The sequence below is a fragment of the Myodes glareolus genome, chromosome 9, assembly GCF_982192425.1.
Source record: "Myodes glareolus chromosome 9, mMyoGla1.1, whole genome shotgun sequence".
NCBI classification, from domain to species: domain Eukaryota; kingdom Metazoa; phylum Chordata; class Mammalia; order Rodentia; family Cricetidae; genus Myodes; species Myodes glareolus.
Genome location: NC_142034.1, coordinates 65,101,751 through 65,127,955, shown reverse-complemented (window position 1 = coordinate 65,127,955; position 26,205 = coordinate 65,101,751). Strand labels below are relative to the sequence as shown.

Here is a 26,205-nt window from a genome sequence, read left to right as displayed (position 1 = left end):
TGCTAAATTACCCAGACTAGCTTTCAAATCTCTTTGTAAGTTTAGGCAGTCCTTGAACTTCCAAATTCCCTGCTTTAGCCTTCTAGGGAACTGGGACTACACTCTTGCCACCAGACCTAGCTCAGACGGGGTACTTTCATTAGCAGGGTGGGATATACTCTATGGTATGTGTGTGTTCAGAGGACAAATTGTGGAAGTTGGTTCTCTCCACCATGTGGGTCCTGGGGATCAAACTTGCTTCACCAGGCTTGGCCCATACCCCTCTGAGCCATCTCACCAGCCTTGGGTACTTTATAAATAGTAATTTATTCTCACAGCTGCAGAGTTTATATATGTGTTGTCTTGTAGAATATATGACGTTTCCCCAAAAGCAGTGACAAAGGAGTTCTCACTAGGGAGTTGATCCAACTGCTCTCTAGATAGATCCCTAAAGAAATACTAGGGTGAGGTGTGGTGGCCAGCCCTTGGGACGAAGAAGCAGGTGGATCTCTCTGAGGCCAGCAGGGGTACACAGTTATCTCAAAAACAAACTGGAGACATTAGCCAAGTTGCCTCTCCTGATTAATATGGGAGAACTGGAAACGGAGGGGCTTAAGGCAAGCTGCATGACAAGGCTTGCTTTTTTTCCCACCTCCTTTGATAATAAGAGTTACAAATTTGCAGCTTACAGGAGCCTGCTTCTCAGGCCAACATGTTCAAGGCTATCGAAATCACAACAATGATTGTCTTCAGAAGAATATCTGAGGTATAGGAACATCATTTTCCTTGTTCGGTAGAAGCTGAGGAAGGTCCCAGGCATTTTTGTGTTCCTTCCCACATTTGTTGACATTCCAAATTCCCTTTTTGAGAAATAGCAACATGGGATGTTTCCATTTTCGTATCAAATTCATTCTATCCTCACATAACCTTAATTGAAACCCCAACACAAACAAAAGAACCTCACCGCCCTTAAATCATCCAGATGCATTCTATTGAGTTCAGACAAAGGATCTATTCTGGGTTTTCGCCAGTCGACATCTCATTTTATACTCAAGTGCCAGAAGGCAAGAGAATTCTCCAGGGCTCCCTTCATATGAGCACTAATCTGTGAGGCTCTATCTTGTTACCTCAATGGCCTAGCCTTCAAGAACAAGCCTAGTGGAAGATTTAAATATTTTAAATATGACAATGGGAGCTGGGTGATGGTGGCACACGCCTTTAATACCAGCACCAAGGAGGCAGAGGCAGGTGGATCTCTGTGATTTCGAGACCAACTTGTAAGGGTGTGGTTTGCCACACAGTCTACTACGGGCAGTTAGGGCTAACACTATAATACAGAAAAATTCATCATTTAAGCTTTAGTCCAGACATCGACTTGATCGTTCATTGTCTGTTTCAACTAATGATTTAGGGTCAAATGACAGCTAAATCTATCTTCAACGAACTTTACTCTTGACTTTTGTCTTGGTCATGCCTCACCAAACAAAAAAAAAAAAAGCAATTAGCTCTGTTCTTCGTACTTCTCAGTAAAGTCTCACCAGCAGAGAACACAGGTTGCTCTGGTTTAGGGCTGATTGCTTGGGCTTTATGGCCTTTAACTCTTTCATGCCACAGAGGAGTTGGTCTGTGTTTCTTTGGCGACTTTATCCGTCCCTCAGTGTTCCCGGGAGTTTTGCCACTATTTTACTTGCCACTTTTATTTTACCTGGGACCCCAGTCCTTTAGGGTTAGTAGGCCTGGCTCTCCAGGAGGAAAGGCGCCAAGCACAAGACCCGCGGCGTCCCTCCCCGGTCCCTCCTGGTGTCACCAAGGTTTTTGTTGTCATCCCAATTCACCGAGGATCAACACGTGAGGTCGCACAGCACCCCTTTTTTCGAGAAGCTAGTGCGCAGCCGCACGTCGTAATGGGATAAAGGATGCGCCTATGGGTGAAGTACTGACTTAACACCGGGTGGAAATATGGACCTCCTCTGAGGTGGCCCGAATCAGGCAGTGCGCAGGCGCGCGGACACTTAGTGAGAGGCGCAGGCGCGCGTGTGACGTCACGGCGGGCATCCGGGGGCCGAGAGGTGCGGGAGCCCGGCAGCTCAGGGCTGCGGGTACTGGAGATTGTGCAGCGGCTCCGACGCCATGTTCGGCTCCAGTCGCGGCGGCGTGCGTGGCGGGCAGGACCAGTTCAACTGGGAGGATGTGAAGACCGACAAGCAGAGGGAGAACTACCTAGGCAACTCGCTGATGGCGCCAGTGGGCCGCTGGCAGAAGGGCCGCGACCTCACCTGGTACGCGAAGGACCGCGCGCCGTGTGCCGGCCCGAGCCGTGAGGAAGAGCTGGCGGCTGTGCGTGAGGCGGAGCGCGAGGCGCTGCTAGCCGCACTGTGAGTGCCTGGGCTGCGGGGCGACTGCGAGCTCCGGGGAGGGAACTGGGTGGCCCCGGGGCGGGGCTAGATGTGGGCAGGGCCGGGGTAGAAGGCCTCCGGGGCGCATGCCCCTTGACGTGCACCCTCGACCCTCGCAGCGGTTACAAGAACGTGAGGAAACAGCCCACCGGCCTGAGCAAGGAAGTGAGTCTGGGCTGCGGGTTTGGGGTCCGCAGGGCGGGCGGGGCTCTATCTGTACCAGCCTAGAACCACCCCACCCCCCCACCCGCACCGTTTCCTCAGGACTTCGTGGAGATCTGCAAACGGGAAGGAGGTGACCCTGAAGAGAAGGGCGTGGACCGGCTGCTGGGTCTGGGCAGCTCCAGGTGCGGCGGGTTGGGTAAAAGGGGGCAAGACTGGGCGGTGGTCCAGAACTGTCCTCACTGCTCTGTCTTCTGCAGTGGCTCCGCAGGCCGTGTGGCACTATCCCGGGAAGACAAAGAGGCTGCCAAGCTTGGACTGTCAGTGTTCACGGTAAACCCTGTAAATCCCGATGCTCAGGATCCTGGGCTTGGGTGTCTGGGGAGGTGTGGGGTGGGACTCCATGGGTGCTGGGTGTCCCTCCCCACAGCTGCGCTTCTCATATAGCACCACCGCGTGGACAGCGAAGGCCCAAGCACCGCCCCATCTGCTGCCAGGAAGAAGCCTCGTGCTGAGGACAAGGCTGAACTGGAGTGAGTCTGAGTGTCTGTTCTACCTGTGTTATGCACTGATGAGTTTCTCGCTGGCATCCTATGTGAGCTGTGCCAAGCGTGGGTATGGGGACACTTCAGAAAGAGTGTACTCACAGAAGAGAATGATGTCCAGACCCATAGGTATTGTACTGGGAGACTGAATGAATGCCTCCCTTTTTTGAAGGAGCCAAGCACAGCCTTAGTTCTTTTGGCTTTACTGAAATTGTTGGGCCTCCACCTCCAGACTGGATATGCTTGTCCATTCAGATGCCCAGGAACCTGAAAGTAGGTTGGAGTTTCAGTAGCTGCCATTAGTGACCCAACAGGAAGGTGCCACTCAGACAGGGTCCTGATGCCAGCCAGTTTGATGGAAGGTGGAGCAGTTAAAGTGTGATGCTAGGAGCAGTGGTGCTTTTCTTTAATCCTAGCACTTGGTGGACAGAGGCAGGCTGACATGAGAGTTCCCGCCAGCTTGCTTCCAGGCCTTGGGATTTAGCTGTGTGTCTCTGTCTGGTTACTTCTACTTTTGTGGCATCTCAACTTTGTACTTACGAAAATACAGAGTTCCAGATCAGACGAGGCTTTATAGTGAGAAGCTGGCTCTCCCTAAAGGGTGGGGGGGAGACGACGACACGCCCAGGTTGGCAACATTCCAAAGGGAAGCTTAGCCTTGTGGGTTGGATGAGGAGCCTAATATTAGGCTTACTTACTAGTATAAACTCACAACAGATAGACATTATCAGTGTACGGTGCTATGGTACAGACCCTGCGCTATCCTATCCTTGCCCTGCCCTCAGCTTTCAGCTGCTCTCAGCTGGCAGACTCCAGTCCTTCACACTTAGACCCTTTGTTCTTTCTTACAGTACAGAGAGCCATAAGAAAAGCAAGAAAGAAAAGAAGAAAAAGAAGAAGAAACACAAGAAACACAAGAAGAAGAAAGACAAAGAACACAAAAGGGAGACTGACAGCTGCCCATCATCTCCCTCTCCTGCTTGGTAGGCTAGGCCCAACTCTATTTGGGGGGCACTAAGGAAGTAGTGGGGAGGTGGGAGAGCTGACCAGGCCTGTTGGGATCCTTGGCAGTGAGAGACGCTTCAAGTGTCTGGTTGTCCTTGTCTTCCTAGGCCCAGACACCAGAGACATGATTCTGACTTCTCCCCCTGCTCTAAGAGGAAGCGGGGACATAGCCAGGACAGTGGAAGGAGCCCATCTCGCAGACGACAAGACAGAGGCTCTGATGACTGAGAATTGACTAGATCAAAGGACACCAGAGCCCTGGTTGCCCTGAGCGGGACCCTGCCCATCACCAAGCTCTGTAGGGTCTATAAAGAGTAGTGGTTGGATGCCAAGTGGCTACCAGCCCCCTTCCTACTTGCCCTAACTAACCAACATCCCTTTCTGGGGTAAGGCAGGTAGCTACTCCCTGGTAGGATTCTGAGCCAAGCTTGCTGGACCTTGGGAATCTATCTTGCCATTTGGAGGCAGCTGTGGCAACCACTCCAGGTTGCTGAGGAGTAGGACCTGGGTGACCAGAGCCTAGTGATTCTGAGGGTAGTGCCCTTGCTTGCCCCCATGCCAAGGAAGATATAGTTGCCCAGGAGACTAAGGTCAGACTCCTGTCTCTGCTGCCACAGTCCAGGCTCTTGAGGTTTAGGGGTGTGTCTGTGTGTACATCTGGTTACTTCTACTTTTTGTATCAACCCACTTTGTACATAAGTAAATGTATTTTAAAAGTAGAGTGTATCATCTCACTGAGGGCAGGAAGGTCAGGCTGGGAGCCTGTGGCCCCAGCACGGGGTATCCATCCAGTATGCCTGAGGCCACTGAGTCTAGGAACCAGAATCCTGCGTTTGAGGCTGCCTTCAGACCATACAAATGGCCAGGAAGTTGGAAGAACAAACTTGTGGATGTGAATGCATCTGCTGTCTGTCCAAGAGGTACATTCTTGCTGGGAGAGTTCTGCAGATTTCTGCAGCAGGTTTGATTCAGAGTGTCAGCACCTATCTTTAATCTGCCTTTCGTCTCCGGTACCTTCATCTGAAATACATAAATCTTGTTTGAGAGTTTATTTCTGCAGGAACTCCCCCAACACAGTCTGGTTCCTACCTAGGCAGAGACAGTGTTCAGCAGACAAATAAGAACAATTTTAGAGCCTGTGTGAACACATGGCAGACAGTAGAAATTGGGCTGAATCTATATAGCAAGTTCTCTTCTGACTATAAAGCTATATATACTGGGTGTGTGTACTGTTGGGCAGACCTCAAAGTGTTCTGAGACTCAAGCTGTGGCTTGTATGTTGACCTGTGTCCTGCAGGTGGCCACCTAAGCACAAGTGAAGATTAGTTATCTAAAACAGCACTCAAAGGGGGTGAAGGTCTGTCCACTTAGGCAGAAGGCCCATTCATGATGGTAGACTTTGGATCTCCTAGTAGCCACACCCACCCAGAGATACGTACCACACCAAGACTGGCTGCCTACTAAAGGGACAGGTGGCACACCTCAGTTATCACAAAGCACGGAGGCTGATAGTAACCCTGAGACATGAGGGGAGACACCCAGGTCTCACTGACTTCTACCACGACTCAGAAAGTACCTGCTTTCTCTCACATTAAAAGGGCTCTCTTAGGAGGCAGCCTGGCAGTAGTGACACTGACACACAAGCCCATCAAATAGTTAAGAGACTTTATTCTAATAGCTATAATTACAGTGCTTGTCGAAATGAAAACTGAAAACAAGTATACAAAACAGTTGATTACTAATTGTGTATTGAAAGCAGTAAGAGGTTCCACGACACCAAATAAACCAGTTCTGAGATTTCCCCAAGATAAATTTAACAGCTCCAGCTTCTTCAGTGTTTATCAAAATACAAAAGAAAAAAGTAGAGGTCGTCTTTCGATGGCAAATCGGACCCTTGCAGGCTGAGGGAGAAAGCTACTTCACACATGGAGATGGGGGTGCTCCAGGATGTGGGTCTGGAATGGATCGACCCTCCCAGCTTGCACGCGCTCTTGCTGATGAGACCCAGGCCTCCTGCCAGCGCGTCCAAGTGGGCCCAAGAGTAAGCTGGGTATGTAGACTGCCACCTGGCCTGGCCACACACCAATACAAGCCAGGCCCTGCACCCCACAATGGCTCCCAGCCCACCCCTAGGTGACCATGTGAGCACAAGTACAAGCACAATGCTATGGAATGCAGGTGACCCAAGACAGGCGAGTCACGGGGGCTCTACTGTGACCATGCAGCGGATGGTGGTGTGTCCACCTTCTCTCTGTTCCCATAGGGGAAACAGGTGATCCAATGGACTAGCATTCAGGCCATTACTGCAAAACCTACACTAGGCATAGTCTCCGTTCTGTGTGTTCAAGTGTTCTTGTCCTGTATTTTTTTTTAAACTATTTTAAAAAATGCACTGAGTTTGGGTAAAAACCAACCACCAAATGGATACTGACACCAGTCTACAGCCCAATGGCTCCCGGAGGCCAGGTGCCCCTACACCCAAATCCCTTCTCAGTACTGACAGTGAGTTGATTCTCTTTTTACAATAAAAAAGCTAAGTAATATTGCATAGGAGTACCAGAAACTGCCTCAGTGGAAACAGAAACTATTTACATTAAATAAAACCTGGCTGCAGGCTGCGTCTGCACATGTACAGCACGGTGCGATGCACACTGTGACCAACCCATGGAGACAGCTTCTGGCACTCAGGACCACAGAGTCGCACGTTTGCCACATGAGAGGAAAGCGGAGGGCGGAGAAGAGGAAGTGAGGGGGAGGGAGGGGTCTGGTTCACTTCTGGTTCCGGAGCTGATTGGACAGCCAGTCTAGTCCTTCATAGAGCCCGTCCCCGCTGGTTGCACAGGTGGCCTGAATGTACCAGTTCCTGTGGCGTAGAGAGTGCAGCCCCAGCTTGTCTGTGATTTCGGCCGCATTCATGGCATTGGGAAGGTCCTGAGGGAAAGGAGGAATTAGTAGCAGGGACTCAACAGCAGCCAGTCACCCAGGGCAGCCTCTCACCCACCCTCTCTCTTCCCTGACACAGGCTCTCCATCAGGGAAGGAACTTGCTGGTGCCTACCTGCTTATTGGCAAACACCAAGAGAACGGCATCCCGGAGCTCATCTTCAGCTAGCATCCTCATGAGCTCTTCACGGGCCTCATTCACACGCTCTCTGTCATTGCTGTCCACCACGAAGATCAAGCCTGCAACACAGCTACATTACTGCACATACCAAACACCCCCTCACCTGATCCACCCACAGGCTCTAGATCCAGTCCTCCCACTGACCATGATACTTAGTGTGGCACTATGCCCTGAGACTGGCAAGGCCATGACGCTCAGTGAACAAGTGCATCCCTTTGAGGCAAACAAAAGGAATCCAGGGAAAGAATTGGCCTCTCACCTTGGGTATTCTGGAAGTAGTGGCGCCATAGTGGCCGGATCTTGTCCTGGCCGCCCACATCCCACACAGTAAAGCTGATATTCTTGTACTCAACTGTCTCCACGTTGAAACCTGAGGGCAAGGTTATAGCTGAGTACCCTCTGTATTCCAGAACCCCAAACCCAACCCCCACCCTGGTCCTGGCCCAACTTCTCACCAATAGTGGGAATGGTGGTCACAATTTCACCCAGCTTCAGTTTGTATAGAATTGTTGTCTTTCCTGCAGCATCCAGGCCCACCATAAGAATGCGCATTTCTTTTTTGCCAAAAAGGCCCTTGAAGAGGTTTGCAAAGATATTCCCCATGCTTGTGGACAGGTGGAAGCAATACTGGCCAAAGACCTGAGGAAACAAGTTGTTCCAGTCCTGTTATGTGCTGCCAGTTTAGGCCCTGTGGAAGGTCAGAGACACACCTACCCAGAAGTCCCCCACCCCACACCTTCTCCCATCATCCCTCCTGAAATCTCATGGGGGAGGGGATACAATTCAATCCCAGGTCCCAGGTGGCAGAAAAAGAACCTTGTCCACAAGATAGATGTCCTAGGTATCTAAAGGCCACATACTAGCCTAGGAAGGCACAGATAGCGGAACAACCCCTTGTTTCCCAAGTCTGTTCACCTATCAGAACATCTAACTAGAGCTGTGCACACTCACACTTGGGAGCTGGGATGCTTACTCTCTAAAAGAGTACTTTGAGAGACACATGAGGCCTCTTACAGCCTAACAGAGTTCTTTACAAGATCGGAAAGAACCACCTTACATCTTTATCAAAGTGTCAAAAGTACTACAAATTACTAGAGAGCTGGTCACACTCTAGGCTCAATACTACAGGCTGTATATTTCATCACCCCTTGGTGACTGCAGGACAAGCCCAGAAAGACTGTGGTGTCACCTCGCCAGGCATTTCTGTCATCCAGGTCATAGAAGACAGTTGTTAAGGCAATGTTCTATCCATCTCAAGCAGTCCAAGAAGGTAGAGACTGAAACAGTAAAATGATGATGGCAAAACATTCCTTTGAAGACCTATACAAAAGGATGCTCCTATGAGGACAGGCAAATATGAGAATGTGTTGATGCAAGGGCATGTATACATTCAGTAGGGCCCATTGGCAGAAAAGAAACACTAGGGGTGCCAATCAAGCAAGCTGGCACCAATTTATCAGAGCCCATCAGATGTTAAGGGCTTCTGCAAAGGATAGTAAGGCTTTCACGGCTCTGGTTTCATCATCTAGTGGCCACTTTTATTCTTCACTTGTTTTTCATTCAAATGCATTTTACTGCTTTCTAAAACACTATTGTTAGCTCCTAATAAATAGTAAAAGCAAATTGAAGGCCATGGAGCCTTCAGAAAGAGATGTGGATCTATGGCTGCTAACCACACAAGGAAATGAACAAGCATGGTGTAAGACAGGATGACAACACTTCTCTATATACTGTCCCTCTGTGCTACTATAACAGAACACCACAAGCTCCATAACTTAGTAACAATGTATGAGCTGGACATCTTAAATCATGGCCTGGCAAGTTAAATATTTGGCTCTAAGATACAGCCTTCAGCTGCATACTCCATGGTCTTATATGGTAAAGTGAGTGTGAACCTATTTTCTTTCTTTTTTTTTAAATATTTATTATGTATACAGTATTCTGTCTGTGTGTCTGCCTGCAGGCCAGAAGAGGGAATCAGATCTCATTTCAGATGGTTGTGAGCCACCATGTGGTTGCTGGGAATTGAACTCAGGACCTTTGGAAGAGCAGATAATGCTCTTAACCGCTGAGCCATCTCTCCAGCCCATGTGAACCTATTTTCAAAGCCCATTTCATTACAGTCCTTATCCATCCCTGGGGGTGGAACTTTAAGAACCAAACACCTGCCCAACATAATTGCACTGGGATTCAATTTCCTATATATGAACTTCAGGGTATATTAAAAATAAAGGCTTCCGCCGGGGGGTGCACACCTTTAATCCCAGCACTCGGGAAGCAGAAGCAGGTGGATCTCTGTGAGTTCGAGGCCAGTCTGGTTTACAAGAGTTAATTCCAGGACAGGCTCCAAAGCTACAGAGAAACCCTGAACCCTGTCTCGAAAAAAAAACAAAAAAAAAAAAAAAGAAAGAAAAAGAAAAGAAAAAAGGCTTCCAGAAAGAAGAATTTTTAAAAAATATAAACATAAGACATAAGATGGCTGTAATTCAAATATTTGAGAGGCAGAGGCAGGAGGACAGAAAGTACGAGGCTAGAACATCTAGTGAGATTGTCAAAGAAAAAAAAAAAGAAAAATCTGGGCATGTTGAGTCACCCCTGTAATCCCAGCACTAGGCTGAAAAGTTGGCAGACTTCAAGTTTGATGCTCGCCTGAACTAGTGTGAGACCTTGCTTTACAAAAACTAAAAAAATAAAAAAAAAATAAAAAATGAAACCAATGGCCAAGAAGAGAGGGGTTGAGGGGACAGGAAGACAAGATGGGAGAGGAGAATGGAAGGAAGTGAGAAGAAAAGACAGATGGACAGGACAGATTGACAAAACTACAAAGAGGAGATTCTTAGCTAGGCAGGAGGAGCACATGCCCTAAGAGCTGAGGCCTGCTGCCAAAACACTCTGGCAATGCAGTATTGGTGGGAGGACAACTCTCAGGCAATACTCTTTAAAAATTCTGAGATTATGGCTCTTGACCTTTAACTGCTACCAATTACAGATAGGGAAGAATAACTAATTTCAACATGGCAAAGCATCCCCTGAGAATTCAAACCAGGCAGAAGGAAATGAGCCCAAGATGAATTAAGAAGAGAGTCACTAGTTGCCATAGAGCAGGGAGCACATCATCTAGCTGTTTCTATCAGGCGGTCTGGTGATGTTGGGGAATTGGGAGAACGAACAAGTACAGGCAAAAATCTAAGGAGGCAACACACAATTTATTTACTTTAAGCAAAAAAGCCCAACAGAAGCAGATGGCTATCTATCTGTCCATGCAAAAAATTCCACCTTCTAGCCAGATGGTGGTGGTGCATGCCTCTAATTCCAGCTGAGATAGGCAGACCTCTGTAAGTTTGAGGCCAGCCTGGTCTACAAAGTGAGTTCCAGGACAACCAGGGCTGTTACAAAGAGAAACCCCATCTCAAACAACAATCACAAAAAAATTCCACCTTCCTTCCAAATCACAAGTGGTTATCAATGGAGAAACAGTGGTGCCCAAGGTGTGCATGGGAGGCTGGTGAGGCAGAGGGAGTATATAAGACAGTTCTTTATGTTTAGGTGCTGTGTAGAAACCAATAGTATCTGCTATATGTGATAGTGCTCACCTATGATCCCAACACATGTAAGGTTGAGGCAGAGTTCAAGAATAATCAATCTCTGGTAATAAATAGTGGGCTGGCCAGTCAAGGCTAAGTTGAACTACATGAGACCTTGTCTCAAAAAGAAACACCTCCCCCAAACAACAACAAAAACCCACAAGAGCACAGAGGGGAGGGGTACCTGTACTCTAATAAGTCCCTACAGTAGCAGGCAGACACCCTGAATAACTGATTCCAGTGGCAGGGATCTCAGCCAAGTTTGATTGCACAGATGCATGACTGCCTCATTGTCCATGACTACTGGCAATCCAGTGCTGCTTTCTTACACGTGATCTGGCATGGTTCACAGTTGACTGAGTGTGCTGTGCCTAACCTGCCTTTTCTACAGATGAGCTATGGAAACCACAGCAAACATTTTCCTTTTTTCTTTCTAAAAGAGTCACTGAAGGGAAAAGCAGCCATACAATTCAATGATGAGATGAGCTCCTGAGCCTTAATCAGCACTTATGCATGCATCAGCATTCTTAGTGTCCTCGTGGCACCACATCTACAGTTTTTAGAACAAACCCCAAGCCAAGAAAGCCCCCACAGAGAGAAAAAGCACAGTGGCTACTTGGGCTAATCACCACAAGGGGCTCTGGGCACAGGCCCTCACTGCATGTGCTCAGGCAAGATCCTGTCACCTTCCCTCTACAATCCCACTACAAGCCAAACCTGCTTTTCAAGTTCCTCTGCATTACTCCATTATCAGGCAGTGAAAACAGATTCCCAGAGAGCTCTTGCTGGTTTATTCTGCCTCCCAAGTCACCAAAGCAACTGGCTTAGGAAGGCACCCACAACCACCAAGTTGGAATGGGGTCAAGAAAGTTCATTCTTTAGGGAGGAGAGGACAGTGGCAATCACATTCCCCACACTGCTCTATCAGTAGCAGGGCCTTCCTGGCCTCTTGAATGCAGGTGAGAAAACATGAATGAGTTCACACCTACTCCACAACAATGAATGAATGCAACCTGACTGGTTTGGCAGCCAGGAGGGTCCACCATCCTCACCAGACTTTGGGACGCCTAAGCACAACTCAGACAACCTTCCCTAAATCAGACTGTGTAGGCTTTGCCATTTCTCTCCAACTGTTGACACTATTTTGAAAGAATCCCAGTAGAAAGAGAGGTTTCCTGCTCTGGGCTGCACAATGTTCTTTCCTGAAAAGGACTCATTCTTACTACCTGCATGAAAAGTTGGTGACATTTTAAAAGTCAGTTCCTTTTAGGGAGCTAGAGAGACGGCTCAGTGGGTAAGAGCATTTACCACTGTTGCAGGACATCAATTCCATTCCCAGCATCCACATGACAGATTACAACTGTCCTTAACTCTAGTTCCTCTTCTGGCCTCTGCAGGCACTGTGCGATACATGTAGGCAAAACACACATACATTTTTTTTTTTTTAAAAGAAAAGGACAAGATCTCTCACTGACCCTGGAGCACACTAATTCAGCTGGAATGGCTTAGTCACAAAGTTCTTGGGTAATAAGTATTTCCTGACTCAGTCAAGTCCTTAGTTTCTCCCTTTTGCTTTAAGACAAATTCACTGCAGAATAAATTACATATATTTAGCCAGGCATGGTGGCATACATCTTTCATCTCAGCACTTGGGAATCAGAGGCAAGAGGAGGATCTCTTTAAATTCAAAGCTAGCTAGCCTGCTTTACTTAGTGAGCTCTAGGGCAGTCAATGCTACACAATGAGATCCTGTCTCAAAATTAATTAATTACATATGTTCAACCACACAGATCAATATTGTATACGCTCAGCTGTCATATTTGAGGAAAATTACCAAATCTGAAACTTTTTTGAAAGAACCTGAACACACTATAGAACACTTTTTAGCTAAAGGTTTTAGTAATGAATATCAGTGTTCCAACAATGACAAAATCAGATACGTGAAAACTTGAACCATCTCCAAAACCGGATGCCTGTAACAAAAAGAAGGCTTCTGTAGTGTCATGCAGTACGGCCACATGTTAACCTCTGCATATAGAGCTTTCTGCACATCAACGGGGATTGAGTATTTCTGTTCCTAAAGACACAGGTCTTCCCGTTCCCCTTAGCAAAACATTTCAGGCAGGCTTGTATGTAGGTCTAATATGTTCATACAATCCAATGCTGTTCTACATTTTGTCATTATTTCACAGTTTGCTTAAGAGGAAAACTGAATGTGCTGATACTAGGACAGGCAGGCACTCCTGTAAGGGCAAAACTGTGACTCAATAGCATGTGCCAGGACAGGAGCTGGAACACATGCCTGTTCTGCATACTGCCTCCCTGAAGCTTCTTGTTTTCTGAGTTAAGGGAAGGGGAAGCCTACCTGGTCTTATGTGGATAGTTGGGGTGATGAGTGAAAATGAAATTAGATCCACATCCATGCAAATCTCTCTGAGCTGAGTTTTTAAACTATAGTAACGAGGACACTGAACCTTGTCTTTATGTCACTTCTCCCTTTATTCTACTTTTAAGCATTACCATTTCTTAACATAACTACCCTCAAAATATGTCATCAAACATTCACAGCCACATTAACTCTATATATTAGCAGCTCCAAGCAAATACTAACAATTGAGCTATCACATGGCCTATAACTAGAGCTAAAATAAGGAATTCATGAAATACAATTTTTGGAACTTGTAAAGGCTCCAATGGGGAAATATCTTGCCATGTATCTGTGCACATGTTCTTATAGCAGACTGTTGTTCTTTGTGTCTTGTCTTCCTCTCAGCAACTAATACTGACTTGTAACTGGAAGTCGGGGCTTCCAGAATAAAATCCCTATTTTCTGGACTTTCCTGCAGCACTTATGCTCAAAGCACCTACCCAGGAGTAACAGAACCCACACCCTAACACAGGAGTTCAACCTGTGGGTCAAGACCCCTTTAGGGGTCTTATACCAGATATCTTGCTTATCAGATATTTATAATTCAAAACAGTAGTAAAATTACAGTTATGAAGTAGCAACAAAATAATTTTATGGTTGGGGGATCACCATAACATGAGGAACAGTATTAAAGGGTCCAGTATTAGGAAGGTTGAGAATCACTGCCTAACAAATACTGCTACCATATTTCTACTTTGGCAGGGGCATTTATCCCATTGGAAAAACTCCAAAACCACAGATCTGGACTTGGAAACAACTCAGCAGCAGAGCATTAGGTTTGCCCCCCCCCCCAACTCTAGACAAAACAAAGCAAGAAACAGAAACAAGCATCATCCCAGAAACACATTTAAAATGGTGGAAAGTACAGTAATAGGACAACACAAGATGCAAGTGAAAAACCACCATGACTGAAGACAGGAGACAAGGTTCAGTCCAGCCCTCCCTAGTGACCCTGCAGCCTCTGTTCTGACTAGAAGTCTTCATACCTTAGCCTACTTGACATGGCCACAAGACTACCAGCCTGGGATCAGTCTGGTGCTTCCAGGGAAGACCCCACCCTGGCCCTAGTAAGGTCCAGACCCTAGCCTTTTACGCCTCATCCTTCTTGAGCACATGGATGGATCATGCACTTGTTTATAGAAGACAGTACCTGTAGACTGGAACCAAGGGGAAATGACCCAAGATCATATCCTGATCTCCTACCTTGATATCCACAGAGGACTTATTTGCTAACATGCACTTTCTCAAACCACTGAGGGCTCCTGTTGAAGCAATGAGCCTGAGCTTCTCCATAGCACCCTGCTTCTGTTTCTCACAAAGGGTAGAACAGGCACAAAGCCAAGCCAAATATCACACCCAAATTAAATATCACCATTCCTGTGCTCAGGAGGAGCAGAAGGACCCGGAAGAGCTGGTAACTCGGACTCCAATTTCTGTTGCAAGGCAAATCAAAATAATGCAACAGCCTTACCAGCTTACCTCTTTCTTTATGAGCTCCCTACCCCTAATACCAAGGAACAAACAAATGAACACACATTCTTCCCCCTCCCCCCAGAGGCTCTTTTCATACTGAAGAAAAAGGGAACTTGAACAACCAAAAGCTAGTTTATGGTGCTTTCTTAAAACAAGCTCTTCCTCAAACCAGCTACAGTGGGCAGGGCACTCTTCTACTAAAACTCAACTTTAATGCTCTTTCTAGCCCTACTTCAAAGAGGCTGATTGCTACTGGGGAATGTATTGAGTAAGTCAATCTTCAAAACTTGACTTTTGGTGCCACAATGGCTCAAATCTGTAACCCTAGCACTCTGGAAACTGAGGTAGGACTGTGCTGAGTTTCAGGGGCAACCTGAGCTATAGCTTGAGATAGTCTCATGACAACAAAAATGAGGGGCTAGAGATAGCTCAATTTTCAAATTAAAAACATTAATAAAATGTATTTTTTACTAAAACAAAAACCTTTATTTCTACCTTCAGGGAACTTTGATTCGGAGAGTAGGGAGTGCCCTGCCCTTCTTCTGAACACTTGTTCTTCAGGAGGAAACAAAAGAATGAAGTGTACAGGAAGGCTGAGCTGTCACTAGGTTCCCTCAGCCTGGCTGCAGTCTTGCCCCACCCAGCTGGAGTGAGACACACACACAGGACAAAGACCACATCCCCCAGGTCCACTGTTCTCACTTAGCCAGGCACTGCTGACCACACACTACTCAACTTCTATTTCTCCACTATCCTGACGTCAGAAAAGTTTTTCTCTGAAACACATACCTGTTGATGCCTTGCCTTAGTTTTCAGTCCTCCCCTCATGTGACTAGCACCTGGAGCATTCTCTAACAATTGGCCTCATTCTCTGAGTAAGGATCCTATATGTTTCATATCCAATTTTTACACCAAAATCTCCCTCCTCCCCAAATTTCCACCCAGTTCTTCAGAATAAAACCATGGAGACTTGCTACTACCCCCAACTAACTCAACGGCCGAATTAATCAGGTGCTAAGTGACACCAGTGATGTTAGGATCCTCATCCCTCACATTTAGTATCCACGGGACTGTTAGGTACCCACTACACCCCCCCCCTTTTTTTTAGGTTTTTAAGACAGGGTTTTTCTGTAGCATTGGAGCCTGTCCTGGAACTAGCTCTTGTAGACCAGGCTGGCCTTGAACTCACAGAGATTCGCCTGCCTCTGCCTCTGCTGGTATTAACGGTGTGCACCACCGCTGCCTGGCTCCCACCACACCCTTTAATCCACTAAATTTGTCATCTGGAAAAGAAGCCAATAGACAACCTGACATTTGCACAAGACTAAAGATCCTCATAAAGTCTGCCCCAAGAATGACATCACAGGGACACAAAGGGAAGTTAATATCTAGTGAAACTCAGCTTTAATGCTAGGCCCAGCCATTCTTACACACAGGACAAAGGGAGGTGGCTAGCTACTGAGGCACTAAATGCCAAGCACAGTAATCTCAAGTGCATACCACCTCAAAGACTTAACTTTTTTCCTGAACAGAGAACAACTTTTTGTAAGGCGCTGAAGAAAACAAAATTCACTGCCCTTGACTTACAAGGTGGTTAAAACTGGTGTTCCTGGAAGACTTGGAACATCTGTTAAAATTATGCCAAAGAACTGCTTTATCTTTCTGTGATCAAGCTTAAGCTATCAGAGGGATTTTCCACCTACACAAAAACCACACAAGTGGCTAAGTGCCAGATAGTGTTGCCTTCCTCCTGAGAGAACCAAAGGGTTCCTACAGATTTGAAAATATCCTTTCTGAGGACTGCAAAGCTGCTCCAGAGACCAGGACCACTCTCTTTCTAGTCCTACCCTCCCACACTGCTCCCACTGGTTTCCAAACTCAGAGTACATTTACCCAGCTCAAAGCCCTTGTGTCAGTTGTCCTGGGCTACTAAGAGGCCTCTAGTTCCTGCCTCAAACTTGACAAACTTTTTCTATCACATCTCTGCATAAATGTCACCTGTGAGATGACATTTCTGACTTCTTGGATAGGCCCCAGGGGCCTGCCATGTCACTCTAGGAGGGTCAGGATGAACACAAGAGCATGCATGGCAAGTAGCTTTGTGTCCAATGCTAAGGTCACCTCCTCCACTAGGCCTCTCACAGGTGATTCCTTATTAGAGAGAAAGCAATGTTGTTTTTTTTAACTTAAAAAAAAAGGTTTATCAAGGCTCTGGAATTGAAAAAAAGATCACATACTAGCAGAGGGAATAATCCTAATGACTGTCAGGGAAACTACACAGTCAACAAGCAATGCTGCACTATTTTAAACTATGCTCAATTGTGCATCCGTGTGAAAATCCCTACACCAGTAACATCTAGAGACTCAGGTGTGTAGAGACCTGGGAACTGAAGGCAAACTACAAAGGAAACAAGGTATGCAGCAAACCTACCCCAAGAACTGCTAGCTCTAAGCATACATTTCAGCTGATCACCCAGTCTGTCTAAAGTCTGATATGACCTTAACAGAAGACAACTGTTAAAAGCTGAAAATAATGCCAAGCAAAATTTCACCACCAAAGTCATTAGAAGATAAAGGATTTTAAATACAAGCTGTTGGGTTCAAATAAGGAAAAAGTGCATTCTTATCTACAGAACAGGAAGCTCCAGAGGAAAACACACTTCAGGCCATCTAGCTCTCTTCACTCTCCTTCTTCAGCAATGAGCCTCACCAAAATCTAGAAACCCTTCTCTTGGCCACAAGCACCTAAATCATATCAACAGAACTTAAAAGGAGGGGAGAGAAAGAAAGAAAAACTTGTCAGAGGACACTTACAGATCTGGGCCACAAACTTCCCTGTTCAGTATATGACATTGCAAAAAAAAATAAACAATAAACAAAATAAATAAAAAAAGAAAGAAAAAGAAAAAAGTATGGGGGAGTTTGAGACACGGTTTCTCTGTTTAACAGCCCTAGCTGCCCTAGAACTAACTCTGTAGACCAGACTAGCCTCAAACTCACAGATCTGCCTGCTTCTGCCTATCAAGTGCTGGGATTAAAGGTGTGTGCCACCACTGCCTGACAGACAAAAATATTTTGACACTTGATACTGACAAAAAGTTATTGTTTAAGCACAAAGAGCCTTTTGGAAAGAGCTCTAGCTTGCTAGCATCCCTTTAACAGGTATACTTACTTTTATAGATAGATATTAAGAAGGTTTCCTATTACACACTTCCCGCTTACTGAAATGTGCTGTGATAATAACCAAGTCCCACTTTACTCATTCTATACAGCAGCAATTCCCAGATTCTCAGAAATATGGGGAGCTGTTTGTCATATAAACTTCATCACCCCATCTGCTGTCTGTAAAAAATATTCTGCCTAACATGGAGGCACACATCTGTAATCCCAGCAGGCTTTTATCTCCAGGGGCTGAGGCAGGAGCATCAAGTTTAGAGCAAAACTCTACTACACCGTTAAACTTTTCCCCATGAACAGTACCAATAAAATATAGGCCTATCATCCTATTTTCTGTCAATTCCCCTTATCACTTAAAACTTTCTCTATTATCAGGGCCTGTAGGGAGTGATGCTCTTCCCAGTTACCAATGTTGAATTAAAAAAAAAATCAGGAAACAGAATCAAATAAGAATGTAGTGGAGGCTGGGCCCTAAACAGTCTCACCACTTCTTTACATGTGAAGTAGGACAGGGTGGTGAGCACCTAAAAGGTCCTCCTGGAAATAAAGAGCTTGGATGTGCCCACAATAACAAGTTGTCCAGTCAGGTCACTTGACCCACCTGGGAAGGCTAAGTTACCTTTCAGGACATTGACAAGCGACACCACAAGCTATTATTACCTGTAATCTGTATCACAATCAATATTGGACACAAATCTCAGTGTGCAGTGCACGTGCACACACACACCCCCCCACACCCCCACCAGCTATCCTGTACTTCTCAGCAGGCAGTGTCAAATCTTTTCAATAGTAGATACAGGACACACAAAAAGATGCTTTTAGTGTCAGATCTCAACACAAAGGAATTTTCCTATTTCTCTCCTCACCATCTCTGACAATTTCATGAAGATCAAAAGTCAAAGAAATTCATAAGAGGCAACAGGGACAGACCATGCACAGCAACCTAGAGCAGGCTGAGGTCTGATGGGCTTCTCAGTGCAAATAACATACAAAGGCCCTGTGATTAATAGTAGATTTAAACCTGTACATCAAGCTGGGCATTGGTGGCACACACCTTTAATCCCAGCACTCAGGAGACAGAGGCAGATAGATCTCTGAGTTTGAGACCAGTCTGGTCTACAGAGAGAGAGAGAGAGAAAGAGAAAGAAAGAGAGAGAGAGAGAGTGTGTGTGTGTGTGTGTGTGTGTGTGTGTGTCTGTTCCAGGACAGCCAGGGCTACACAGAGAAACCTTGTCTCAAAAAAACCCCCGGAACATCAAGGTAATATTTAATTCAAAGAATCTGAAAAACATTGACCCAACATTCTCAAACCATTGCTAACAAGCTATTGCATGAACCTGCACAACAAGTTTTTTCTCTTGGTTAGGCTGCCTGACACTGGGTCGCCACAGTTGCTGCAGGCCTAATTTACCTTTACCTTTAAAAAGTTGTAGTTTGAAGCCTGCCTGATCCTGGGCAGAGGTAGCAACCCAGTGGAGCAAAGACTTTAAACACTCTCTCTACAAGGCACTATTGTGCAAGAGGCATAGTAGGCAACACAGCTACATGATTTACAATCAGAACTGTGTGTGAGGGGCACAGAACTAGTTACTGCTCCTTTCCTTCCAGGATGAGTAGACTAAGTATGAGTCAGCTGTTATTCACAGTTAAACCTTGTGTGTGTGCTGTGCTGGAGATTCAAACCAAAGGCTTCACGCAGCCAAGAAAAGCATTCTACCCGTAGCTCTTAAACCTTTTTGAAGTGGCAATTCTGCACATTTGCCTCACAAGCAAGAGAGCAGTGTGGTGATCTAGTGACTCGTTTTCAACAGATACCTAAGGATAAGTGAAAGACAGTCCATTAGGAGAAACCTTTATGACAAGGAGTCAATGCAGCAGCTCCAACAATGCAGCTCACACATCTGTGACCGGCCCTTCCAACATTCAACTCTTGAGAAACAGAGAAACCGGGTAGTAACACTGCTCATCAAATCTCGGTCTAAGCCATTCGTGACACTGCTGCTGAAAGCTCAAAAGTGAGGACATTACAGCCAGTCACCCATGGTAGACGCTGTCGACACTGATTACAGAGGAAGGACATGGAACCAGCACCAAAGCACCACGGCATCCCAACAGTCTTCTTTCTGACCCACACTGCAGGAAACACCAGAATCAGCCTGCAGGAAAAACTGCTGACCACCACTCGTGAAACAAGAACAGCAACGGACTACTCCAACATTGGCTGTGGCATCCACTACTGGGCTCTCCGGTAACTTCTGGGACCACGAGCAGCTCTTGCCTCGCAAAACAGCCACTTGTTGGATGGAGAATTCCTCCTTGATGAGAGCCGATTCCCTGGCACTTAGGTACCATACAACGGTTCAGCTCCATCAGTTCCATTCAGTCCAGCATGGCAAGACCACTCTGACTGGACAGTTAGACCGGGGTACTGGATCTGGCCTCTGTTAGCTGCAGATTGCTCAGGGACTGGAAGCAGATTGTCCCAAGGCCAGGCTAAAGACTCCCCAACTCAGAAGGGCCCTTCTAACCCACCCAAAAGAACATCAAGAGGGTCCGTCAAGAGGCGAAACGAGGCTCAATTCCTCCAGAGGCCACCAAGCCCCGGAGGACAAACCTCAATGAAGATCTGGTCGGTGAAGTGTGGGGCCCAAATCACGGCTTACCGGGGGACAGAGTGGGCACTCCGGGATCCGTTGAGATCCACAAATGCGCTTGCTAGATCCCGGCACCGGGTTCAGCAGTCCCGCGCCCCTATCCACCCGCCCCAGCCCGTCCCCTCCTAAAGCTCCGATCCTCCGGGAACCGGGCTCGAGAAACAGAGGAGGAAGACCTCGGTACCTGAGTGACCTTGACGCCGTCTCAGGGCCACCCAAGCCTCAGTTTCCCCCGCCCCAAGGCCCGTGCCGTCTCTGACGCTGCCGACCAGACCTTCTAGCAGGAAGACCCCGTAGCCCCCGAGGCCTGCTCCCCGTTGCCGGGCTCCCGGGCCGCGGAACCTAGGAGGGGCGCAGAGAGGAACAGCAGGAAACCTGGCTTCCTGGAGAAGAGCCGGTGTCCAGGCCGGACTTCCGGGCTACGGCCCGCGGCGGGCGGCCAGGCGTATGGGCCGCGGAGTGGGGGAGGGCCGAGCGGTCGTGGGCGACGCGGGACTGGGGGAGCCCCGATCCTCTGCCCGGCCTGTCGCCAGGTCCACTGGACACAGATCCCGGCCCGCTTGACCAGACCGGGACCTTAGCAACCTGTACTGAGCGCCCCTCGACGCCCACGATGGTCAGCCCGTGGCCTCCCCAGCCTCGGCCCCAGCGCTCCCCGCGCCTCACCTCCGCGGCGGCTGCTCCCAGCCAGGCGTTGGTTTCGCTCCCACAAGATGGCGGCGCTGACGGCAGCCACGTCAGCGCCTGCCGCGGGGCACGCCGGGGGAAGAAGGCGGGCACTCCTGAAGTCCCGCCCCTAGATAGATGGCGCTTGCGCGTCTGCACCGGGTAGCCTTCACGGGGCGGAGCCAAAGTCTCTTTGCTTCCGGATCGCGGCCAGGACTAGCACACCGGCTCCCCGGACTAGAACGCGCAAGGGTGTGGTGTGTGGATTTCCGTGTCCAGCGACGCGTGCGCACGCGCGTCTTCCTGCGGAATTCCAGCCCATTCCGCGGATGCAGGGTTGAGGACAGTAAGCGTTCTGTTGTGGAGCTCCAAGGTCAGAGTGGGAAGGTCGTGTCAGCATTGGGGGGGTGTGATGTCCCTCTCAGAGGTCTCCAGAGTCTGATGTTTCAGCTGGCCCTGAGCACTGAAGATAATGATGTGACTTACGGGTGGCTAAAGCGGAAAGAGGCGCAGGCCAAGTGTCAGATACGCGCCATGCCCCTCCACTGGCTTTGGACCTTTGTGCTCTCTCAGAGCTGATCCAGAGAACCAGAGACTTGCGTGGAGTCAGCGCTGCCTGAGAGGGTACTGTAGGGTGCCCCTGATGCGGGGAGAGGACTCCTTTAGGGTGCAGGTGAGGAAGAGCCTGTTCCGTCGCCCTGGGAAGCCTTCCCTGCCTGATCAGAAGCAGCAGCATTCTGTGCCCCCCCCCATCTCTGCAGGACTCAGACCACCCTGTCCAGTTCCTTCATCCCATTTGTTGTGAAGAGTCCCACAGGCAAGAGATGTTGAAGGACCTAGGGCTTTTTTTTTTAAAATCATTATTATTATTTACTTTTGAATCTGTTGAGTTGGCAGGATGCAGTTCTCTTACCTGGGCCTAGATCAGTCACTCCTGTGTCCAGACACAAGGTGCAGGGCATCCTCACTGTTTTGGGCTACCCTTTTAAGTGCCACGTCTGTAAATTTCTATGGGGGTAGCTGCCAGTTCTTTCCCACCCTCAACACACAAGTATTCCTATAAAGCCTTGGGTGACGTTGGCTCTTCACACCCTGGAGAAATTGCAGGATATCCCAGAGACCTGTGATCCCAGCCATATAAGCCTGTCACCCTGGTGGCGCATGTCTAATCCTACAACTTGGGTGGCAGAGGCAGGCGGATCTCTGTGAATTCGAAGCCAGCCTGGTCTACAAGACCTAGTTCTAGGACAGTTAGGACTGTGACACAGAGAAGCCTTCTCTTGGCGGGAGGGGGGGGGGACGACACGACAGGACGAAAGGCCAATAGCAAGGCAGGAGCAAGGATAGGTGGGGCTACCAGCAGAGGTTATAAATAGAAAGCAAAATCTGGGAGAAGAAAGAAGAGAAACAAGAAGAGGAGGACATCAGGGACCAACCACCCAGCTACACTGCAAGCCACAGAGAAAGAAGTAAAGAAAGGCATACAGAAATAAAAGAAGATAAAAGCCCAGAGGAAAAAGGTAAACAGGTTAATATAAGATAAGAAAAGCTGGCAAGAAGCAAGTCAAACTAAGACCAGGCATTCATAACTTAAGAATAAGCCTCTGTGTGTGATTTACTTGGGAGCTGGGTGGTGGGTCCCTCAAAAAGTCATAAGAGTAAAACATCACACAATAGTTACCAGTCAGGAACCAAATTCGCTTTCTGTTCCTAAAGAGACAAAATTGTGGCAAAATAGAGACAGAGTGCTAGTCCCTCCATTTGTCCTAACCTGACCACTGTACATTCTAGTCATGCCCAAAAACTTACCATGTACCCCATAAATAATTATTTGTGCCAGTTAAAAACTTAATAGCCCTTGTAGATAAATTTGAAGAGGACCCTACTACTACTAAAACCTAGATAGGCTTTCCTTACCTCACCAGGTCAGGTTAAACCTCCAGTGAAATTTTCATATTGTACATAAATTTTGTTGAATTGTATATTCACTAAGTGTATATCTTTTTCAAGAGTTATTTATTTTACTTTTGTATGTGAGTGCCTACAAATATATATGTATACCATGTGGGTGCCTGGTGCCCAAGGATGCCAGAAGAGGGGTCAGATCCATTGGAACTGGGGTTATGGTGTTTATAAGCTGCCATGCAGGTGCTGGGAACCAAACTCAAGGCTTCTACAAGAGCATCAAGAAGTCTGATGCACAGAACCATCTCTCCAGCCCCGAGTGTGTGTTAAAGAGGAAACTGGACAACAGCTGAAGAGATGACTCACCCCTGAAGAGTATGTACTGCTCTCGCAGAGAACCCAAGGTCTGCTTCCAGCTGCCTATAACTCCAGTTCTGGGGGATCTGATGCCTCTGGCTTCCACAAGCACCTGTACTTACACTACACACACACACACACACACACACACACATACACAATTAAAAGGTATCTTTTAATAAATGGAGTACAGACCTAAACGGAAACTCTGAACAGAAGAATCTAAAATGACTGAAAGACACTTAAGGAAATGCTCAAAATCCTTAGCCTTCAGAGAAATGAAAATCAAAACAACTCTGAGATTCCATCTTACACTAATCAGAATGGCCAAGATCAAAAACACTGATGACAACTTATGCTGGAGAGGATATGGGGTAAAGGAAACACTCCTCCATTGCTGGTGGGAGTGCAAGCTGGTACAGCCTCTTTGGATATCAGTATAGTGATTTCTCAGAAAATTAGGAAGCAACCTTCCTCAAGACCCGGTAATACCACTTTTGGGTATATACCCAAAGGATCCTCAATCGTACCACAAGGATATGTGCTCAACTATATTCATAGTAGCATTGTTTGTCATAGCCAGAACCTGGAAACAACCTAAATGCCCCTTGACCAAAGAATGGATAAGGAAAATATGATACATTTACACAATGGAGTACTACACAGCAGAATAAATAATGACGTCTTGAAATTTGCAGGCAAATGAATGGGTCTAAAAAAAATATATATTGAGTGAGGTAACCCAGACCCAAAAAGACAAATATCATATGTGGTTTTTAAACATAAAGCAAAGAAAACCAACCTACAAATCACAATCCCAGAGAACCTAGCCAACAATGAGGACCCTAAGACATACATGGATCTAATGTACATGGGTAGTAGAAAAAGGCAAGATCTCCTGAGTAAATTGGGAGCATGGGGACCATGGGAGAGGGTTGAAGGGGAGGGGAGGGAAGAGACAGGGAGGAGAGCAGAGAAAAATGTATAACTCAATAAAATTAATTAAAAAAGGTATTTTTAAAATTTTTTTAAGGGGCTAGAGAGATGGATCAGTGGTTAAGAGCACTGATTGCTCTTCTAGAGGCCCCAAGTTCAATTCCCAGCACCCAACCCACATGGCTGTTTACACCTGTCTAAGCAAAACACCAATGCTTATAAAATAAAAACAAAACAAATTAAAAAAAAAAGCCGGGTGGTGGTGATGCACACCTTTAATCCTAGCACTTAGGAGGCAGAAGCGGAGGAGTCTCTGAATTTGAAGTGAGTTTCAGTACAGCCAGGACTGTTTCACAGAGACACTCTGTCTCGCAAAACAAAAACCAACAACAACAACAAAGAAGAAATTTTAAATAAAATCTTTACTTTCTAAAAAATAAAATCTCCAAAATTTTTAAAAGGAATAGTAAACCAAAGAAACTTTATTTTGGGGGAAGAGTTTAGCAAAATGAAAAAGATGGAGAGACAGGATGGAATTTATGTAAGATGCAGTTTTGAAAATGATAAAACAGATTGCTATATGCCCACTCCCAAGTTAAGAAACATACTTCCTTCTTTGTGCTTCTGTTTTGGGCCCTGTCCCGGTGGGCGGGCTGGAGGAGCAGAACGGGCATACATATCTGTGGGATCCCTGAGTGGGCATGTCTGAGGACAGACCCTACCAGGGAATGTCAGTTGCTTGGGTAAACTGAGGCTAACGAGAGTGCTTCAAGACCAGGAGTGCATTTCCTCTCTGAGGTCCCTGCATGGGCCAGTTCTGGCCAGGAGGGGGCGAAGTGAGCTGACTGAAAAGAGTTCGTCCGGAGGTCCAGGATCTTCAGCTACCTGTACTGGGAAGCTAGGAGTGCCTATGGGGTCTCGTCTCCCTTTCAGCTGATCATACACTGGGGCAAAGTCCAGGCCCTTCCCTTTAGACCAACCTACTCCTGAGGACCTAGTCAGGGGCATGGATGCCAAGTGGCCTGGCTTCTCCAGTTTTCTAAAAAGACAACCTTACCTAATGTAAGGACCAGAGACAGGAATGCCTCCAGGAGATGAAAGGAACTCTGTGTCTTGAGGACCCCATCCTGTCCCCCAGACAGCTGATGCAGCCTCTGTCTGGAAGATGGGTGGTATTCATGTCAGGCTACTGATGCTAGTTTGAGCCCAGTGATAAGGAGTTTAACCTTCACATTTGACTGTTTCCAGCCCTGTGGCTCTTTCCTTGGCCCCTTAGGGCTCAGGTCCTTTGGTTATTTTACACACTACAGCGTTCTCTGGGATTCCTATGGAATCCCATCATGGATTCCCAGGGAGGTCACCACTGCACCAGGCAATCTGGCCTGTTGGGAGGTTTACACACTGGGCGGATTGGAATGCACCACAGGGTTTCCTGATCTACTCTGCTTGCTCTCAAACTCTCCAAAGCCCTTTCCAGCACGGGTCTCTGAGCAGGCTAACTGGCTGAAAAAGTGACTTCACGGTGCCTTTAGGGAAATGCTGAGCAGCACTGAGTCTCACTTGAACTGCACTTGGTACTCTGTCTTTTGTTCAACATGCTCATACAGTCAAAACCCTGGATCTAGTACCTGGTTGCAGAAAAAACTTTACATCCTTACTGACTTCCGCAGAAGGAGGGATACAGGGAAAGCCCTTTCCTTCCCTAATCCTTTGTTTGTTTGTTTGTTTTTGTGAGCCAGGGTTTCGTGGCTTAGCCCTGGCTGTCCTGTAATTTGAGACCTGGTTGGCCTTGAACTCACAGAACTCCAGCCACCT

The 26,205-nt window shown here is 47.2% G+C and overlaps 2 protein-coding genes across 6 annotated transcripts; one reads left to right on the top strand and one right to left on the bottom strand.

The window, feature by feature from the left end:
- The first annotated feature begins 2,014 nt into the window (after window positions 1-2,014).
- On the top strand, window positions 2,015-4,806 carry C9H1orf35 (chromosome 9 C1orf35 homolog). 3 transcript variants are annotated; one of them, XM_048440048.3, is made up of 7 exons: window positions 2,015-2,354; window positions 2,495-2,540; window positions 2,640-2,722; window positions 2,798-2,870; window positions 2,968-3,070; window positions 3,934-4,065; window positions 4,195-4,806. In XM_048440048.3, the coding sequence occupies exons 1-7, from the start codon at window positions 2,110-2,112 to the stop codon at window positions 4,320-4,322; spliced, it is 810 nt and encodes a 269-aa protein (XP_048296005.2). In that variant the 5' UTR covers window positions 2,015-2,109; the 3' UTR covers window positions 4,323-4,806. The 3 variants fall into 3 exon arrangements, with proteins under 3 accessions (XP_048296005.2, XP_048296006.2, XP_048296007.2); XM_048440049.3 differs by having other exon boundaries at window positions 2,798-2,879; window positions 2,985-3,070; XM_048440050.3 differs by having other exon boundaries at window positions 2,016-2,354; window positions 2,985-3,070.
- A 929-nt stretch (window positions 4,807-5,735) lies between these two features.
- Arf1 (ARF GTPase 1) lies at window positions 5,736-21,344 on the bottom strand. 3 transcript variants are annotated; one of them, XM_087910580.1, is made up of 5 exons: window positions 21,193-21,344; window positions 7,666-7,849; window positions 7,470-7,580; window positions 7,145-7,269; window positions 5,736-7,018 (listed from the first exon to the last, which is right to left on the bottom strand). In XM_087910580.1, the coding sequence occupies exons 2-5, from the start codon at window positions 7,811-7,813 to the stop codon at window positions 6,857-6,859; spliced, it is 546 nt and encodes a 181-aa protein (XP_087766706.1). In that variant the 5' UTR covers window positions 7,814-7,849; window positions 21,193-21,344; the 3' UTR covers window positions 5,736-6,856. The 3 variants fall into 3 exon arrangements, with proteins under 3 accessions (XP_087766706.1, XP_087766708.1, XP_087766707.1); XM_087910582.1 differs by lacking the exon at window positions 21,193-21,344 and adding an exon at window positions 20,801-20,921; XM_087910581.1 differs by lacking the exon at window positions 21,193-21,344 and adding an exon at window positions 20,711-20,733.
- Between the last annotated feature and the right edge of the window lie 4,861 nt (window positions 21,345-26,205).

Bases quoted from the DNA above. Each gene is read 5' to 3' on its own strand.
- C9H1orf35 (XM_048440048.3), top strand. From the start codon at position 2,110: ATGTTCGGCTCCAGTCGCGGCGGCGTGCGTGGCGGGCAGGACCAGTTC. The intron at 2,723-2,797 runs GTGCGGCGGGTT...TGTCTTCTGCAG, and splicing joins CTGGGTCTGGGCAGCTCCAG to TGGCTCCGCAGGCCGTGTGG. The intron at 4,066-4,194 runs GTAGGCTAGGCC...TTGTCTTCCTAG, and splicing joins TCATCTCCCTCTCCTGCTTG to GCCCAGACACCAGAGACATG.
- Arf1 (XM_087910580.1), bottom strand. From the start codon at position 7,813: ATGGGGAATATCTTTGCAAACCTCTTCAAGGGCCTTTTTGGCAAAAAA. The intron at 7,581-7,665 runs GTGAGAAGTTGG...CCTTGCCCTCAG, and splicing joins GACCACCATTCCCACTATTG to GTTTCAACGTGGAGACAGTT. The intron at 7,270-7,469 runs GTGAGAGGCCAA...GCTGTGTTGCAG, and splicing joins CTACTTCCAGAATACCCAAG to GCTTGATCTTCGTGGTGGAC.